At 46.0% G+C, this 18055-nt stretch overlaps 2 protein-coding genes across 2 annotated transcripts in view; both read left to right on the forward strand.

Moving 5' to 3' along the window:
- The first annotated feature begins 93 nt into the window (after positions 1-93).
- On the forward strand, positions 94-6010 carry LOC146679879 (dynein regulatory complex subunit 11). Its single transcript, XM_085447914.1, has 19 exons — positions 94-202; positions 611-938; positions 1041-1160; positions 1325-1507; positions 1604-1675; positions 1753-1958; positions 2061-2145; positions 2224-2334; positions 2488-2563; positions 2905-3011; positions 3192-3278; positions 3356-3417; positions 3492-3574; positions 3975-4082; positions 4164-4363; positions 4748-4834; positions 4904-5081; positions 5170-5408; positions 5648-6010. The coding sequence occupies exons 1-19, from the start codon at positions 192-194 to the stop codon at positions 5756-5758; spliced, it is 2454 nt and encodes an 817-aa protein (XP_085304040.1). The 5' UTR covers positions 94-191; the 3' UTR covers positions 5759-6010.
- A 2774-nt stretch (positions 6011-8784) lies between these two features.
- obscna (obscurin, cytoskeletal calmodulin and titin-interacting RhoGEF a) overlaps positions 8785-18055 on the forward strand; it is a 43682-nt gene continuing 34411 nt past the window's right edge. The window contains exons 1-20 of the mRNA XM_085449397.1: positions 8785-9065; positions 9901-9989; positions 10093-10359; positions 11114-11275; positions 11447-11551; positions 11671-11937; positions 12021-12290; positions 12385-12651; positions 12728-12991; positions 13079-13345; positions 13666-13935; positions 14053-14319; positions 14486-14752; positions 14972-15244; positions 15327-15590; positions 15709-15975; positions 16247-16513; positions 16596-16865; positions 17051-17317; positions 17676-17951. Of these exons, the coding sequence (XP_085305523.1) occupies positions 9950-9989; positions 10093-10359; positions 11114-11275; positions 11447-11551; positions 11671-11937; positions 12021-12290; positions 12385-12651; positions 12728-12991; positions 13079-13345; positions 13666-13935; positions 14053-14319; positions 14486-14752; positions 14972-15244; positions 15327-15590; positions 15709-15975; positions 16247-16513; positions 16596-16865; positions 17051-17317; positions 17676-17951 (4597 nt within the window). The 5' untranslated portion in view covers positions 8785-9065; positions 9901-9949. The remainder of the gene's footprint in view (positions 9066-9900; positions 9990-10092; positions 10360-11113; positions 11276-11446; positions 11552-11670; positions 11938-12020; positions 12291-12384; positions 12652-12727; positions 12992-13078; positions 13346-13665; positions 13936-14052; positions 14320-14485; positions 14753-14971; positions 15245-15326; positions 15591-15708; positions 15976-16246; positions 16514-16595; positions 16866-17050; positions 17318-17675; positions 17952-18055) is intronic.

An 18055-nucleotide genomic window follows, 5' to 3' on the forward strand; every position in this document is an offset into this window, starting at 1 on the left:
GTATCTTGACACCTTTGGAGGGTATGCGGAGCGAAACACGACTTTCAACGCGGACAGACTTCCTGTGTTACTGTTACTATGGAAACAGACCACGCACTGAAGGCTGAGCTAACGTTAGCTGTAGCTAACCTTGGTTTAGTTTCGGCTCCGTGGGACCTTTCTTTGGTTAGAGACACGTTTTCTATCTAAATATGTCGCAAAGGTAACCTGTTCAAAAGCCACGTGCTTGTTGTTGTGAAGTGTTTAATGTTTGCTTGTTGTGCGTAAAACGTGAAAATATCTGTGCCCAGTAAGTCAAACTAAAGAAAGTATCACAGCAGGGATATTTCAAATTTAGCAGCATATTTGATCACAGAATAAATAAAGGGTCTTATTATTATTGTCAATCCCAATGAGTAATGAGACTCCAGCTGAATAGCAGCGCTGACACGTGTGCTGGTTTCTGCTCTTTAAATATTTAGCTTTGTTGTTATTCGCATTTGCAAGTCATGATCGTTTATTCTTGTTATTCTTTGAACAATCACTAACCTGCATTATGTACCTTTCAGGATTCTCACTCACAGACTGCTCGTTCTGGCACAAACTCATCAGATTGCTTCCACTTTTTCAGGACATACAACCAGCTGTGGGCAGATGCCCAGTTAGAGCTGAGCTGTCTGCTAGAAGAAGAACTACCAGCTGAGCCCCCGCGCCCTGAAAAAGACAGAGTCGTTTTCTTCCAGCGTCTGGCCGTGCTTTTTGTGCGCTACACCCAAATCTTCAGACAGCTGGAGAAAGCCTATGACCTGGTGGTCCACCCTCAGAAGAGGAGATTTATTCACTCAGCTCTTGAAAGTGTGATGGGAAGAGTGTTAGAGCTGAAAAATGAAATGGTGGAGAAAGAGTTTTCAGAGTACCACTACATGGATGATGTGCTTCATGATTTGAAGCTCATACCTGTACGTTTGATTTCTGAGTTCAAGATAAAACCAAAATAAGCTTCTGCACACCGGCGCCCAGGGCCAACATAGTAACCACTGTTTACTCTGATGTCCTGTTAGGCCGACCTCGAGATCCCCATCCCTCGCTACTTTCACAGTGAACGCAGCAAAGAGGTGCAGCAAAGAAAGGCCATGCTGACTGACATCCTGAAAATGGCGGAGGTCACTGAAACTCCTGAGGTGAGTGGAAAAGCAGCCAAATCTTTTAAAGCCCTGAAACTTTCTCGCTTAATTTGTTCCTGTCATTTTGTTACACGCTTATGCAACAACTGTTACATTTAATGAGCCGGCGTCATGCAGAAGGTGTTCCCGTACTTTTGTCTGTTCTATTTTTGTCCCCACAGCCTGTAATGGCCAAGAAGATGAGTCAAGAGGAGGCAGTGAAGATTATTCAAGTGGCAGAGCGGGCACGACAAGGACGTGAAAGGGCAAAGTTCAACATGAAAAACTTAAATATGAACACCATGTACAGGATCAAGGAACCTGGAGCAGAAAGTGCTGAATCCGCTGCAGTCTGCATCCAAAAGGTCCATCGTTACTCACACACCACGTGTCACGTGCCATCTTCTTTTTCTGTGCAAGCACTCGTTCATGCTCACAGGTACAATTGAATGTACTCGCAGGTGTGGAAGGGCTACGTGCAGAGGAAGAGGACAAAAACTGCCAGAGAGGAGGAGATGATTCTTCTGGGAATGGTGGGTAAAATGCGGCTTCATCAAGATACTTTTTAATGTTTATAAGGAAACACTAGAGTGCTGAATTTTTGTTCTAGAATATGGATCCAAAGTATGAGGAGCCACGCCCTGCGGAAATGACGGCCCAGGCCATCGCGGCTTCCACACGAGTAAAACAGATGGAGCACGAGGAGGCTTACCAAAAGGCCACAGTGGATGTCATGAACCAACTACGGGATGTGGAAGGGGACGACATGAGCAAAAGCATGAAGGTGCAAATTCAGCAGTGGTTCACTGAGTGCCGGTAAGCTGGCAGAGAGTTTGTTTCCATGATTTTTCCCTCTGGTCACGGAGCTTTTTCACACTTGGTGGGTTTAGTTTCACGTTTGAATCTTCGATGTTTTAGCAATGCTACAGGAACATTTCCAGACTACCCAGATGAAGAAGATGGAGGTTCTGCCCTCATTTTTGCTGAAAAGACCCCTCAGCAGGTAGAATCCAGTCTGATTTAAAGGTTTTATTTGTGCTTTAATATTGTTCGTAAACAGTGGCGTTGGTGGGTTTTTTAGTTGTTGGAAGAATTTGCTGCAAAAGAAGAAGAAGAGGCCAACGCCAAAGCTAAAGGAAAAGAAGAAAAGAAGGAAAGGGGGAAAAGTGACAAGAGGAAGGAAGACGAGGAGGTGGGGAGACACCGCTGTTTTTAATTTAGTAGAACAATCTGTAAAATGATTATTACTGTATCTTAGATAAGAATATAGCAAAATATTGAGCTCAATCAAAGCAAAACCAAACGCTTCACTTTGTGTTCATCGCTGTAACTGCATCACGATCAGGTGGAGGAGGCAGGGCTGAAGATGCTGCCCTCTGCATTTCTGCTGGACCTCGAAGTTGAAAGTAAAATCTACGCAGGTACGGTCCAGCGCCAAACACTGACAGTTTGTTTAAATGTTAAAAACCTTTAACACTAAAACTCGTGATTCACATCCAGTTTGCAACAAAGCGTAAAGGTTTTTGTTTGTTTTGGCCAATCATGAGTCTTTGTGAGTATCACAGTTTATCCTGATGCATGCTGAGTCATGCAGGTAAGTAACTCTGTAAGTTCTGTTCATCTGGACGTTTTCAGTTTCGTCACTCATCCAGGTGACTTCTTCAGCCTCCAAGTGACGAGCCGCTTCCCCCACGCTGCGTCCTGATGAGCAGCGCCAACCTTTCACGCGCATACTTAGAGTCTGCATCTTTGTCATCCTCAGACTTTTGGCACAATCGCAGCGAGTACGGAAACTTTAACCAAATGCACGACCCGGAGCTGATCAAGGAAGAAAAGAGGAAAGTCATTGAGGCGGAAATTCGAGTGAAGGTGCGGCGAAGGCTCCAGCACACGAGCCACCATTGTAAAAGCAATTCTTGGCTCATTTCACAGCAAAACACCCGTTTGCTTCTGCTTAGCCTTAAATTAACATTTCGTTTGGTCTTAACAGAGAGTTCGATGCAATGCTTGGGTTTGCCTCACTCACTGGTGATGTTTTGCTCGCACCAGGTCGATGAGCAGATGAGACACGAACTGGCTGAGTGGAAGCTGTCTGTGGATAAAGACAAGGGCGGTAAGACGAAAGCAAACGCCAAGGTACCTGACTGAGAGACGGCGGCCGCAGTTTACGCTGATTCCTTGAAGCGTGTTGCTGATTGTGTTTGTTTCTGCAGAAGAAGAAAGGCTCTAAGAGTGGAAAGAAGAAGAAAAAGGAAAAAGACCTGACGGCTGATCGGTGAGGTCACGCGCAGCCTGATTGGATGTTCAGCACAATGCAGAAGAGATTTCATCTTTTATTCACATCTGTAGGACTCTGCAGTCTCTGTGTCGGGAGCTGGTGGAGCAGGGCTTACTGAAGCAGACACGTAATGTTCAGCTGCAGGATTTCTTGGGTAAGACACGACACACTGTGACAGAAATGCTTTTGTCTAATTGTAACTTGTTTTTGTGTGCTTGTGCATGATGTGCTGGTACTCCACAGGAAATTCACCACTGAGCTGTGTTAAGTAGAAACTATGGCGCGTGGCTGTGCTGCCCTCTTTTGGCTCGCGTTGCTAAAACTAATCTCACGCAGTCGTTCGATGTAATGTTGATGATTTTGCACCGACTGTCTATATTCATACGTCACAGTTCAGTTAAGTACAGATTAAATAAAATGCTGTAACTTATTACATCATTTTATATCCCAGCCTTTGTTAAGGTGAGATTTATTCACTGATTATGGTTTTGCAGAACATTTGTATTGTGTCGATGTGAAACTAACAAACAGGTGACTTGCTGCATACTCCCTAGGCGACTATAGCTACCTGGGGACCACGCTGAGGCAACACGACATTGAGCCCATGCCGTCATTGTCAGATGTGCGACAAGTCATATCTCTGTACGCAGTTCTGCCGTTAGGTATTAAAGCCAGCACCGATCTTTCACATCAACGGGACAGAAAACATCTGTAGTTTGAAATAACATGCGCGTCACTTTCAGGCTCTCAGGTGGTACACGAGAAGGCTCCTCTGATAAAGTCGGTCCTGCTGGTCGGACCCACGGGTGTGGGTAAAAAGATGCTGGTCCATGCGGTTTGCCACGAGACGGGCGCCTGCCTGTTTGATCTGTCTCCCCTGAACACAGCCGGAAAGTACCCAGGCAAGAGCGGGCTCGCCATGATGCTTCACATGGTGTTTAAGGTGAAACGGCCAACCGCAATCAATGCTTTTAATCTCGCGTGTGCAGCACAAATGAGAAGAATTTGGTGATTTAAAGACTTTAAAAAAGGTAAAATCAGACTGCATTCAGATTTTTCTGTCATTATCTTAAAGACTCAAAGTTATGAAGGCAGAACCTTAATGAACTTACATGACAAACTGGTTAATGTCAAGCAGAATAAAGAAGCCAGTGCATAGAAAAATGCAGCGTGAGTGTAACCCAAATAAGGCGGAAGAAAGAGGGCTGAGGCTCACAGACTAGAGTGCATCTAAAGACAGGCTTGTGTTCAGCTGGCGTAGCAGCAGAAATGACCCACATCACCATGAACATTTGCATCCTGCTAAGTTCCTCCTGATCGTTTACAGGTTGCGAGACTGATGCAGCCTTCAGTGATCTGGATCGAAGATGCAGAGAAAATGTTTTACAGGAAAATCCCCAAAGAGGAAAAAGAGGTAAAGCAGACAAAGGGATTGTCGTTGTGTACAAATGTTGTAAAGCTGATTTTTCCATGTGGTTAATAGTTGGACCCTAAGCGGCTGAAGAAAGATTTGCCCAAGTTCCTGAAGCTGATCAAAGGGGAGGATCGCGTTCTGATCATAGGAACGACTCGAGACCCGCACAGCGCCGAGATCAAGTCTCTGTGCAAAATGTTCAGCAAAATCCTCCTCATCCCAAGACCTGACTACGGCTCAAGACGCAGTAAAGACAATTAAACGTCATGTTTTTGTAATGAATGTAACGATATTTCGACGACGTTGGTGTTAAACTTGACTCTGTTTGCCTTCAGTCCTGTGGAAGCAGCTGATCAGAAAACACGGAGGTGAAGGGACCGAGGCGTTGGACCTCAGTTCTCTGGCAAAGATTTCTGACGGCTATACTCCAGGACACATCGTCCAAGTGATTCAGAGCGTTCTTACCAAACATCGAGTCTTCCAGCAGGCAAAACGACCGCTGACTGCAGCCGAGTTTATCGCCCCGTTAGCCCAGATTGACCCCGTGTTCCAGGAGGAGGAGGAGGCCCTGAAGGTAACGTGGATGTCTTTGATGTAAAGAGTAACTCAACGACAGGCTGAGAAGCAGAATATTGAAGCCCGCTTTACTCTGGCTAAAAATAGACTAAAAGTACTGCGGATCACTTTATATAAAGGTTAGACACGAGATTATTAGAGGTTAAGTTACTCTTTAGGATTTGCTTACATTTACATTCTTTGACAGTATTGTTGTCACTGACATTAAAATCATAAAAGGATTTCTTTTTCCAACAGAGCTGGTATGCAAAGACGCCCCTGGGAAAGAAGAGAAGTAAAGCTGCGTCAGGAAAGGAAGAAGAAGAACCAGCTAAAGACAAAAATACCAAGAAGAAAGGAAAAAAATGATCTTTTATTTGTTGTCTTTTACTGAAGTGTGTGAGTTGTACCCTCAGTGAGGCTGACGCTGTCCTGCGTCAGTAACACACATTAAGCTGCAGTCCCTGTGTTTGCAGCCACATCAGTGAAGTTTCTCTCTTGTGCAGGAGTTACCTGTAAACAGAACGCAGTCGTTTTCAAATCATTAGCATCCTACATTTTATTGAATGCAGTAGTTTGATGATTTTCAATTCTATGTCAGTAAAATGTTTCCAAAACGTTGGGAGGTCTTTTTTTCAGTATGCACGTGGGAACAAGGACGCCCACTTCTGCAGTGCGTTCGCTTTTTCTGCGTTTCGCTCGCTTGGTGTCGGATTTTATCCTCTCAGCTTTGTCATGTTTGTTTGGGTGGATGCCAGGCCGAGACTGTGGGCTTCCATACAAAGAAGAAGATCTAGATGCAGGTTCTTCATCCTTACTTCTGAATGGCCTGTTCTCTCTGAGGTGCAGTTTGTATATATATGTAAATATGACCCTTGACCTGTCAAACTGGTGGCTGTAGCTGTGAGACTGAAGGCTAAGCTGTTATTAGATGTGCCAAGGCGGCTCAGTCAAGGACATTTAATGTTCAGGCTGTGGCTTCCTGGCTGTAGCGCTCAGTTATGAAGGTTAAGGAGATCCTCTTTTCTTTAGGTGTCACACACAAAGCCAGAGTAAAATTCATTTCCAGGGCACCGAGACGACGACAGGAGCCACATTTTAAATAATCACAGCGTGCTGCAGAGTCCTACAGTGTGCTCTTTGTTATTGCCTCTGTGTGGTGCAGAGAGTCAGGCTCAGAAGAAATGCCAAACACACGAGGGGGAGTGTTTCCAACATGATCCAGAGGCTTAGTTCAGCTGTTTCGTCAAGTTCTAAATTCCCTCGGCAGATCTTCACATTGACTTGGTTCCTTTACCGTGACTCTATTTTTAGAGTTTGTACACAAAGATCCACATTTCATCATGCAAAGCTCGTCTGTTGGACATCTTCACAGGATCAAGACATCAGAGGCTGCTCGTCTTTCATCTTCAGAAACAGCGACAGCCTTCGAGTCAGAAATACAACGAAATATTTGTTCCTACACCGACTCGATATTTTACCTGTTAAACATTGCAGTGAATGAGCTTCTGTAAACTGAGAATGGCTTCTGTGGACCACCGTTCTCCTTCGCAGTGATGACAGGTTATTTTCTGTGCCCCACAGAGATAATCTCTGCTGATACAGTTTCACTGGCACATGGGACTGTCTGTCAGACTGAGGTTTACACAATGCTGCCTGGCTCTGGCTTTCTTCTTTTTGATGAGGGATTCCCACAAATCTGAACTACGTAAAAATGGTTAAAACAATAGCATAAAGGCTGAAGCACGGTTGGCTGCTGGGCTTTGACCGTCTCATTGTAATGTTTCCTGTATTTGGTTTTTGGGGCAAACTGAGCTTTTCAGATCCCAGATGCAGCCACACAGACCATAGTTGTGGTCAAAAGGTTACATACAGTAATCACGGACATGGATGTCAGAGTAATTTGAGGTTTTAATGATTTCTTTGAACTTTTAAAAAACAAGAATTGGTGCACAAGTTTGGATTTATTCTGTGTTTTCCTTAACCCCCGCCCCAAATAACATTAGGTTAAATGTCCCTTAGCAAAATCTATCCAACCATCGTGAAATTGAGGATTTTGGAGGGTCTCCTTCTTAGGGCCTCCAGTACTACTCACAGCAAAACAGCCCCAGAGCATATTGCTACTACCACCATGCTTGACTTTTGATCTTTTGGAGAAGGCATTTGGTTTGTCCATGTGTACGCCTGCAAATTTCAACTGCACTTTAAGGCTTCGATTATGGAGCAGTGGCTTCTGTCTTGGTCGGGATCCTCTCAGTCTGTGTAAAACTTGTTTTGACTGTGGACAGTGACGCTGGTGTTCCAGCGGTTTCGAGTTCATGACACACTTTAACCCTGGTGGTTTCTGGGCTGTTCCTGAACATCCTCTCAGCGGAGGGCGACAGCTTGGCTGGTCTTCCTCAGCAAAGTGGTGACATATCCAAATAACTGGTACTTTTGTCCAGTTGTTTGTGTTTGATCTGCAGCTGTTCTGATGTAGCTCTGTGATGCTTCTCTGATGGACCGTCCCAAAACCCCAACTTCAAATTTACTGACTATGTTTAAAAGGAAACCCACCAGGCCGTGATGAGTGGTGAAATATGCAGCCAGAGTTATGCCCGAGGCTCCAAAGGTGTCTTATGAAGGTGGGTCTTGATTTGATTTTACATGTGCGTATGTATGCTTTGACCCTGTGTGGATGACAGAAAATCCTACATTCAAACTTGTTTTGTAACGATTTTAAGGACGTATGCATCTTTCATGACCTTTTAGCATTAACAGTGGAAGAAACCACCTCTTTCCTGTTACCTGTTTGACGTCTGTATCTGTAACAGGTTTTAGACACTGTGGCACCCAATGTGTGTATATATATATATAATGTTCTTCCTCTACACCCCCCCCCCCCAATTTTTTTGCACATGTCAGGCTACATTTCATTGTGTGTTATACTTGTATAACTATGATGCATGTGACAAATAAAGAACCTTGAACCTTGAACCTGTGGGTCGGGGTTGTACAGAGCAGGCGATTAAACCCCATCAGCCTCATGGTGCAGAGACTCGTCTGATGCTGTTCGGTCATTTTGGTCTCATTGTTGAGAGAAAATGCTGCAGACCTTCTGATGCAATACAAAGGTTGCTTTAAAATAAGGTGAATCTACGTTTTGTTGTCATGTTTCTAAGCTGGTCAACCCCTCATTGATGCACGGTGGAAAACCATCAGAGACACTGGGACCACTGTTTACATTCTGATTGTTTTTCATGGTTCCAGTGATGTCGAGCATATGGTGCCTTGCACCATTAAAGCCAAAGCTATCTTTGCCCTCATACTGACAGAAGGCTATTTTGGAGGTTAGTGTGTGGGGAGAGATATGTCAGCTGTTCAGCACTATGCTCCATAACAGCAGGAAAAAAAGAGAAAGCACTATAGCCTGTCAACTTTGGGAACTGGGATGCACAAGGAGGCATGGACACGCTCTTTGGTGGATTAAATGCATCTTGTTAACCTTAAAGGCTCTGTGAGAAACAGCACAGCACTCCCAAAGGATCAGTGGCCACGCTGGAGGTTTCATCCAGCTCGTGTTTGCTTTGGATAAAGTAGTTTTGCTTTTTTGAAACAGGTGCAGAAACAGTGCATGCAGGCATGTGTTCGTCCTATAGATCACCTGCTTAGTTTGAGAGCTGGTGCATTGGTGCAGGTAAGCTTATGTATTCTTCTTTAATTTGGAAATGTGTATAGAAATGATATTTTTTATTTTTGCAGTTGAATATAGCCAACAAGAAACCCTGTTGAATAGAGTATCACTGGAATATAGTTGAATTATATTGCAGAGTTGTATTAAGCTGGTTTGCTGTATTGCTCTGAAAGGATTTCAGTTTTTATTTCTCTGGTGTTTATTTTGCAGAATAGATTTTAATAGGCTTATGATAAAATATTAGGTAATCTAGATAACTGGTTCCAAAGACAGTGGCGTGTGTGACGCATCATAAAATACCATTTTAGCTGTAGGTAATGTAATGGAGCAGACTGGCCTATGCTTGGAGCGCTGCTGGGAGGAGCTGGCGTGTTTGATGATCTCAAATATCATATCAATCGGTCGATCGCTTGTTGGCTTTTCAGAGCTTTCCCTTCCTCTGAGTTCAGCTCATGTTGCCTTATGGAGGTTTGATCACAGCTGAGTCTATATTGGTGGGGATGAACTCAGCCAAGTGCGGTGACAGAGATTACTCTGCTCTTCATTACTGACTGGCACGCCATCACAGGGATCAACAACATGAGACACTGATGCCATGTATATCAGTTTGATGGGGTTACCATTTTGGACGTTGTGGTTTGATGGTTAGCCTGAAAGGAATTAATCTGTTTTTGCAATGATGTCCAAAAGATTTAAGCACTTATGCAGAAATCAGTAATGTCTGTACCCCTGAACTGTGAGCTGAATGAGTTCGTGGAAAAGCTGATTTCTCTTTTTGTAACACGGTTAGACAACATATCATGACTCAGGGTCACCTCGGGTACGTTTGTATTTGCAGCCTGCTGACTGTGATAGAAAACAAACTTCTCCAGTCAAGAACAAGAGACATGGGAGACAATAAGCCTGGAGGAATAGTAGCAGCTGCAAGTATGTTTATTTCTAAATGCATTTGTGCTTTTTCAACAGAGTTCTCACCATGAGTCAAAGGCCTTTAGGCCTCTAACGCCGCCTGTGTGTGTGTGTTTGCCAGAGAACCGTCTGCAGGTGGTGAAGGGATTGGATGACGCAGAGGTCTCAGAGTGTGAGAGCTGCTCCTTTGAGGTATCTCTTAACCTAGCCTACATAGAGGGCGTGTGGATGAGGGATGGGACGCAGCTCAAATCTAAACCCAACTGTCGCATCAGCACACACGGGAAGAAACACTCCCTCTTACTGAACAGGGTGGCTTTGGGAGATGCCGGTTTGTTCTCCTTCCAAGCTAATGGCATTCAGACCTCAGGCCGACTCACTGTCAGAGGTAATGTGACAGAACTACTTGCATGCTCACAGGATTGAATGTTTTTATATGGCCCAGACCATCTCTGTGTTAGATCCCAAAATCAGGTCAGTGACTTTCTCCGGGGCTTCGATAACCTGAACCACTAACTCGAGGTTCATACGTGTCTTTAAGAGGCTGTAGTTTCTGCAGTGAAGTGCATGCTGTAGTTGAAATGTCCAACAACTGCTGGACTTGGACAGACGGTGTTAATCAGTGTTATGAACCCAACAAAGCTATGGAACCGCAGAACATACAGTCACAGCGCACAGTCTTTCATTTTAGTTCGTTCAGGCGATCGTGGCTCAAGAGTTGGGAGTTCGCCTTGTAATCGGAAGGTTGCCGGTTCGAGCCCCGGCTCCGACAGTCTCGGTCGTTGTGTCCTTGGGCAAGACACTTCACCCGTTGCCTGCTGGTGGTGGTCAGAGGGCCCGGTGGCGCCAGTGTCCGGCAGCCTCGCCTCTGTCAGTGCGCCCCAGGGTGGCTGTGGCTACACTGTAGCTGCCATCACCAGTGTGTGAATGTGTGTGTGGATGGGTGGATGACTGGATATGTAAAGCGCTTTGGGTCCTTAGGGACTAGTAAAGCTATACAAATACAGGCCATTTAGTTCAATAAATAAATAATGATATGGAGTAATATGTCAGATTGCAGTTAGCCAATATTTTAGTGGCAAAAAGCTCTCTTTGGTTACTTTCACTAAGTTTCGAGTCATAGTGTGGATATTTCCTGCCAGCTAGGGACATTCACATCGTGAAGGAGCTGGAAGATGTCGACACAGTCGAGCGTCAACCTGTAACCTTCGTGTGCGAGGTCAGCCAGATGGATGTGGATGGTCGGTGGTACAGAGATGACTGCCGGATCCGTCCTGGGGACAGCATCAAGATCAGACACCAAGGTAAAAGATCAGTTATCTTAGCAGTAGGCCTTATTTTGGGGGAACTAGCCTTATAGTTGCTTGAACTGATGAGCTTCAGTCATTGGTACCTGAACCATAAGGGGAACTCTGAGAATTAACCGAGGAAAAGGTAATAAGCAGAATAAAATACTGGGTTTAATGTGATTTCAGGTGAAACTCATTCTCTGTCCTTCAAGTCAGTCAGACCAGAACATGCAGGAGAGATCAGGTTCACGGCAGAGTGGGTCTCATCCTGTGCAACCCTCACGGTACAAGGTGAGCCCCGAGATTCATACCTCACACTGGGCATGAAGGAAATCCTGATGAACACACAAGAAATAGCTCTTATAAAACAATAAAGATCATAAAACCTGAGTTTATTCTTCCACTCTCAGAGCTTCCAGTCCAAATAGTGCGTCCTCTGAGAGTAAAAATCGCCATGTATCGCCACCGAGGTCTGCTAGAGTGCCAGGTGTCACGGCCTAACGCTGAGGTCAGGTGGTACAAGAACAGGAAGGAGCTACTTCCCAGCAAGAAGTATCAGCTAATCAGCCAAGATATCTACAGGCAGCTTGCTATCAATGACGTCTGCTCGTCAGATGAAGACACCTATACATGTGACGCACAGGATGATAAAACCTCCTGCCAGCTTCTGGTGGAGGGTGAGGTTCCCACACTTATGAAATCAAACTATGATGTCAGGAGCTGTGCAGTAGAGGTAATATGTATTATGCTGTACGTGCAGAGCAGGCTATCACCATAGTGCGGGGGATGAAATCGGTGGAGGTGATGGAGCCAGAGCCTGCACGATTCCAGGTAGAGACCAACTTGAAATCAGGGAGGCCACCAAAGTGGACGCTGAACGGTGAGGTCATGGAGCCATGCGCGGCAGTGGACATTGACAGGGAGGCCACCCTCCACAGCCTGTGCTTCACCTCCACAGAAAGCTCCATGTCAGGCCCGGTGGTCTTTGTCGCTGGCAAGAGTCGTTCCACCGCTCAGCTTACGGTTAAAGGTGAATCTCCCACACCGCCTCAAACTGATAACATGGTATTCTCCAGTGAAATAATGGAAACACGCTGCTGAACTAAACCTGTCTCCCCTTTTAGAGCGGCCTCTTCAGGTGGTCCACCACTTGGATGACGTGGAGGCAAAAGAGAGCAGCTCTGTGACTCTGAGCTGTGAGTTCGCCCCATCTCCCAGGGTGGTGCGCTGGTTTAAGGGCCGCACAGCTCTGAAATCCTCTAACAAGTACAGCATGAAGAGGGAGGGGAAACGAGCAGGGCTGACCATCCACGGCCTGACGGGGATGGATGCGGGACAGTACCGCTGTCTGGCTGGAGGGTCACAGAGCTCGGCACACGTTAAAGTAGAAGGTAGGTTCAGGGTGATGCAAACGTTAATATGAAGCCTTTTCAGGACACGTTGATGAATTGAGCCTTTGTATTGCAGTGCGGACGCTGAAGTTGATCAAACACCTTGAACCGGTGGAAATTGAGGAGAATGGCGTCGCCACTTTCTCGTGTGAACTCAACTACGTGGTGGCCAATGTGGAGTGGCTCCTCAATAATGTCCGGCTCTATTCCAACGCCATCAACAAGATCCACCACATGGGCACCATGCACAGCCTCACAATCAAAAAGCTTCGGCCACAGGAGAGCAGGGTTACCTTCAAAGCGGGCCTTCTCACTGAGACAACCACCTTAAAGGTCAAAGGTCAGTGACAGAAGGAGTTGCTTAAATTTCTCAGAAACATAAATTGCAATGATAACAACACAAAGACTAACCTGTAATGTGTCCCAGAATGCCCAGCAGTGTTCCTGAGGCCTCTGGAGGATGCAGTTGGAGAGGAGCAAGGGGAGCTTTGTCTTCAGTGTGAGATTTCCAAAGAGACGGCGAGCCCTGCTTGGAAGAAGGACGGTGTAGTTCTGACAGCTGATGACAAACACGAGCTGCTCCAGTTTGGGAAGTCCATGGCTTTGATCATCCATTCACTGAGCAAGGACGATGCAGGACAGTACACGTGTGATCTCGGCACAAGTCAGACCAAAGCCAAAGTCACAGTACATGGTGAGTAGAGATGGACCGATACCACTTTTTCATGTCCGATACGTAATATCGGATCGGTCCATCTCTAATGGTGAGTAGAAGAAGAAACGCCATTTCTAATAAGCTCTCAAACCACAGGGTAAATTGTTTTATGCGAGTTTATCAGTAAAAGCTCTTGTATTTCTGAAACCATTTAAGAAGTTAAATAAGGTCATTATTCCTTTACTCTGCACCATGTTTAATGAGTGTTGGTGGCATTAAACCTTTCTGAGCTCTCATCCACAGTTAGTATAGCATTCAGCTGACATATGTGGTCATTCACTGATTGTATTTATTTACAGACTTACACATTACAATTGTCCAGCGTTTGAAGACGACGGCTGTCCTCGAGGGAGACACCTGCACCTTTGAGTGTCTTCTCTCCCATGATCTTGACGATAAACCTTCCTGGACCATTAACGGCCAGCTCATGGCTACCAACAGCCGTATTCAGCTCACCAACAGCGGCCGCATGTATACGATGACAGTTAGAGATGCGTTACTTACTGACGCTGGAGATGTGGTCTTCACCATTAAAGATCTAACCTGTAGGACCATGCTTTTTGTTCAAGGTACATAATCTTTCCTAAGATATGGTCACGCCTGGAGAGTTTATACACATTATACATATCCTACACTGTAAGTTGTTTCAAGATGTTGAGCGAGCCAATGTGCCCTTTCTCACACAGAGAAGCCAGTGCACATCTTCAGGGACTTGTTGAACGTCAAGGCCGTGCCTGGTGAGGATGCAGAGCTGAGCTGTGAAATCACCAAACCAGAAGTCACCATCCGTTGGCTGAAAAACGGGCGTCTGATCAAGGAGAGCCCCAAGTATGAGATGAGCGTGGAGAAACATCTGGCACGGTTGGTGATCAAAAGCACCACTATCCGAGACTCTGGAGAGTACTGCTGTGAGGCCGAAGGCGTGGCCTCCCGTGCCAAGCTTGAGATCAGAGGTAGCCTCGATTTGACTTTTCATTCATTCTTGGTTAGCAACCATTTACAGGTAGTGGTAAAACACAGGCTGCAGCAGATTGAAAGGATCGATATTGTCTCCACGCTTATATGTCTTTGGGCTTTTCATGGCTGGATCGGCTTTACTAAGCTGCCTTTTCATTTCAGAGTTACAGCACACATTTGCCAGGGAGCTGAAAGACACTCGAGCAGAAGAAAGAGGAAAGGTGACACTCGAGTGCGAGACGAGGCAGCCAGCCAAGCGTGTGACCTGGCTGAAGGGCTTGATTGAGCTGCGGCCTGGAAGGAAGTATGTCATCAGGCAGAAGGGCGTGGTGCTGTCGCTCGCCATCACCTCACTGGAGAAATCGGACACAGATATTTATATATGTGACGTTGGCACCATGCAAAGCCGGGCACAGCTGACTGTGCAAGGTGAGCGTGGATCATTTAAATCAAACTGGGCCATATCAGGCAGTGATGGAAAACACTGTAAAACAAAGGAACCAACACACTGGGAGAAATGCCAATACGATGAGTGCTGCAATGCAACGTTTATCATTGCTGAGTAAAATGTTTGGTAAAAATCTAATGGTGCTGATCGGGTCATGTATGCTGCAAGTTTGTCAGAGTTTTGTCTTTTCCGTCTCGCAGGTCAGAAGGTGGTGATTCTGGATGAACTGGAAGACGTCGAGTGTCTGGAGGGGGACACGGTCACGTTCAGGTGTCGTATCTCTCCCAGTGACTACGCTGGGGCCAAGTGGTATTTGGATGAGACTTTGCTTTATACCAACGAGCTCAATGAGATCCAGGTGCTTTCAGGAGGCTTCCACACCCTGACGTTTAAACAGCTGGCCCGTAAAGACACCGGCACCATTTCCTTCGCAGCAGGGGACAAAAGATCGTACGCCTCGCTGTTGGTTCGAGGTAAAGCTGAGATCTTTGGGTTTTAACGTGTATTTTTTGTCACATCTTACATGTGCTGTGCTTCATCTGCTCATGACACCAGAAAGGCGTCCCACCATTTGTAAGTCACTTGAGGACTGCGAGGCCATCGAAGGAGGTGGTTTGATTTTGTCCTGTGTGACCTCCAAGCCGTGTCACATCCTGTGGTACAAAGATGGCTGTCTCATGTGGAACTCCTCAAGATACTTTACCAGTCGTTTGGGGTGCGAAGCTCGGCTGACCATTCGAGAAGTTTGTAAAACAGATGCAGGAGTGTACGAGTGCAGTGCTGGCTCTGTTACAACCAGGGCCGCGGTCGCTGTCAAAGGTACCAATAGGGATTTATTTGTCACGTGGTTGCTGTGGGTCGAACATTTCTGGTAGATTGTATATGATTACATTGGAGAAATTATAATAAGCAAAGACCTCCTCATTGTCACTCCTAGCCATCCCAGCAGAGTTCATCCACCATTTGAAGCATGTGGAGGCCAAAGAAGGAGAAGCTGTCACCCTGACCTGTGAGTACTCTCTGCCTGGGGTCCACGTCCACTGGAAGAAAGGTTTTGAGAGCATCAGGCCAGGAGACAAGTACGTGATGAAACAGAGGAAGACGATCAACTCTCTGACCATCAAAGCCCTGAAACCCGAGGACGCTGGACAGTACACATGCCAGTGCAGAGACCACCACACTACAGCAAGTCTCAAAGTACACGGTAAAGTCTTCATCACACTACAAACTCACCTGACACAGCTTTACCAAAAACTTCTTCTTTAGCATTTACAACATGTTTCACATCCATTGCGAGCTCATGCAAGTATAAAAGGAGCAGTGAGAAATACAGACGCATGCAACATGCAATAACTTACTGTGCACTGATATATGGCAGTTAGCCACACACAGGTACAGCTGCTAATGCAATAAACTATCACACAAGCTTTTATCCTCTTTTATTCACGTCTATGATGTCACTCCTTATTTTCCAGCTGTTCCTATCACATTCATACAACAACTCAAGAATATGCAAGCAGAGGAGGGCAGCAGCGTCATACTGCGCTGTGAAATTTCCAAACCTGGGATCCCGGTAGAGTGGAGGAAAGAGGATGAGGTGCTGAAGAACAGTGTGAAGTACCAGATAAGGAAACGGGAGACCACACTGGAGCTCCTCATATGGAAACCTGTGCCCGAGGACGGTGGGGTCTACAGCTGTGTGTGTGCTGATCAGATGACATCTGCCACTGTCAGGATTACTGGTAGGACTTTATTTACCAACGAGCTGATAAAGGAATATGAGGCCATCTGTGATTATTTATCTGGTCTTAATGGGTTTCTCAGCTCTCCCAGTCACCTTCAAGCAGAAGCTGAGGAACGTGTTGATAGAGGAGGGCAACACTGCCACGTTACGCTGTGAGCTCTCCAAACCCGGTCAGTCGGTGGAGTGGAGGAAAGGCGGGGATGAACCGATTAGAAATGGAGAGAAATGTCACGTACGACAGAGAGACATGCTCGTCGAGCTGAGGATCTTTGATGCGACCGCCGAGGACAGCAGCATCTACACGTGCATCTGTGGAAACGTGGAGACCACCGCCACTCTGACTGTTAATGGTAACTTATGTTCTAGTGTTTTCTGTGTATCTGGCAGGTACAGGCAGTCACACATTTGAAACCCACACATTACGGCTTTAATTAATTACCTCAGTGAATTTCAGAGCAGACCCGTGAAAGAAGGACGTGCTGCATGTTTGTTTTCAGGCGCTTCACTTATCTCGTCCACTTACTTTGCCTTTCAGCTCTTCCCATCGTCTTCAAACAAAAGCTAAAAAATGTACAAGTCGAGGAAGGACACAACATCACGCTGTGTTGTGAGATCTCTAAACCTGGTGTCCCAGTGGAATGGCGGCTCGGAGGAGATCTGCTTGAGCACGGAGACAAGCACCAGATAAAACAGAGGGGCTCGGTCCTGGAGCTGAGCATCAGAGATGCCGTACCAGAGGACAGCGGTGTCTACACATGTGTGTGCCGAGAGCAGAGGACAAAGTCTACGGTTAAAGTTATTGGTGAGTTTACTCTCGGTGCCACATCTCGTTATTACTTAGCCCTGCTAAATGAGGCCTGCACCGTCTGACCTTTGCTCAGGTGTCACAGACCCAAATGCTCACACTAGCAAACTTCCATCGTTTCTGCTTCTGTCGGTCACACTTCCTGAGGATCAGTTCGTTAAGCACATCACCTGGCTGCTACTTACCTTCTTTATCTCTGTGGAAGCAGTAACGATAAACGTTGCTTTTCAACGTACTGCACAGAGACCTGAGAAAAATGTCTTTTCACTGAACTTTGACCTGTAAATCATATTTGTCTCGTTCTTGCCTTTGTTTTACTTCACACATATAAAAATATATGTGCCTGCTTTGACAGCGATCCCTGCGACATTTAAGGTGAGCCTGAAGAGTCAGGTGGCCGAAGAAGGGAGCAGCGTGACGTTGCAGTGTGAGCTGTCAAAGAAGGGAGTCCCGATTCAGTGGCAGAAGCAGGGGCAGCTGCTCTCTGAGGAGGGATCTCGGGGAAAGTATCGCACAGAGCTCGAAGGAAAGACGGCTAAACTGACCGTTTTAAACATCCAACCGGAAGACGCAGGAAAATACAGCTGCATCACAGGAGATGAGAAAACCACCGCTGAAGTCAAAGTGAAACGTACGTTTAAATCAGTTTGTGACCTTAACTGCATCGGTCCTGGCTATTTAACCTCTGTGCTACATGAAAAAGCAGAAATAAAGACTGAATAAGAAACAAATACA

The sequence above is a fragment of the Copadichromis virginalis genome, linkage group LG23, assembly GCF_057382275.1.
Source record: "Copadichromis virginalis isolate Kocher_CV1m ecotype Utaka linkage group LG23, C_Virginalis_male_GT1.1, whole genome shotgun sequence".
NCBI lineage: Eukaryota > Metazoa > Chordata > Actinopteri > Cichliformes > Cichlidae > Copadichromis > Copadichromis virginalis.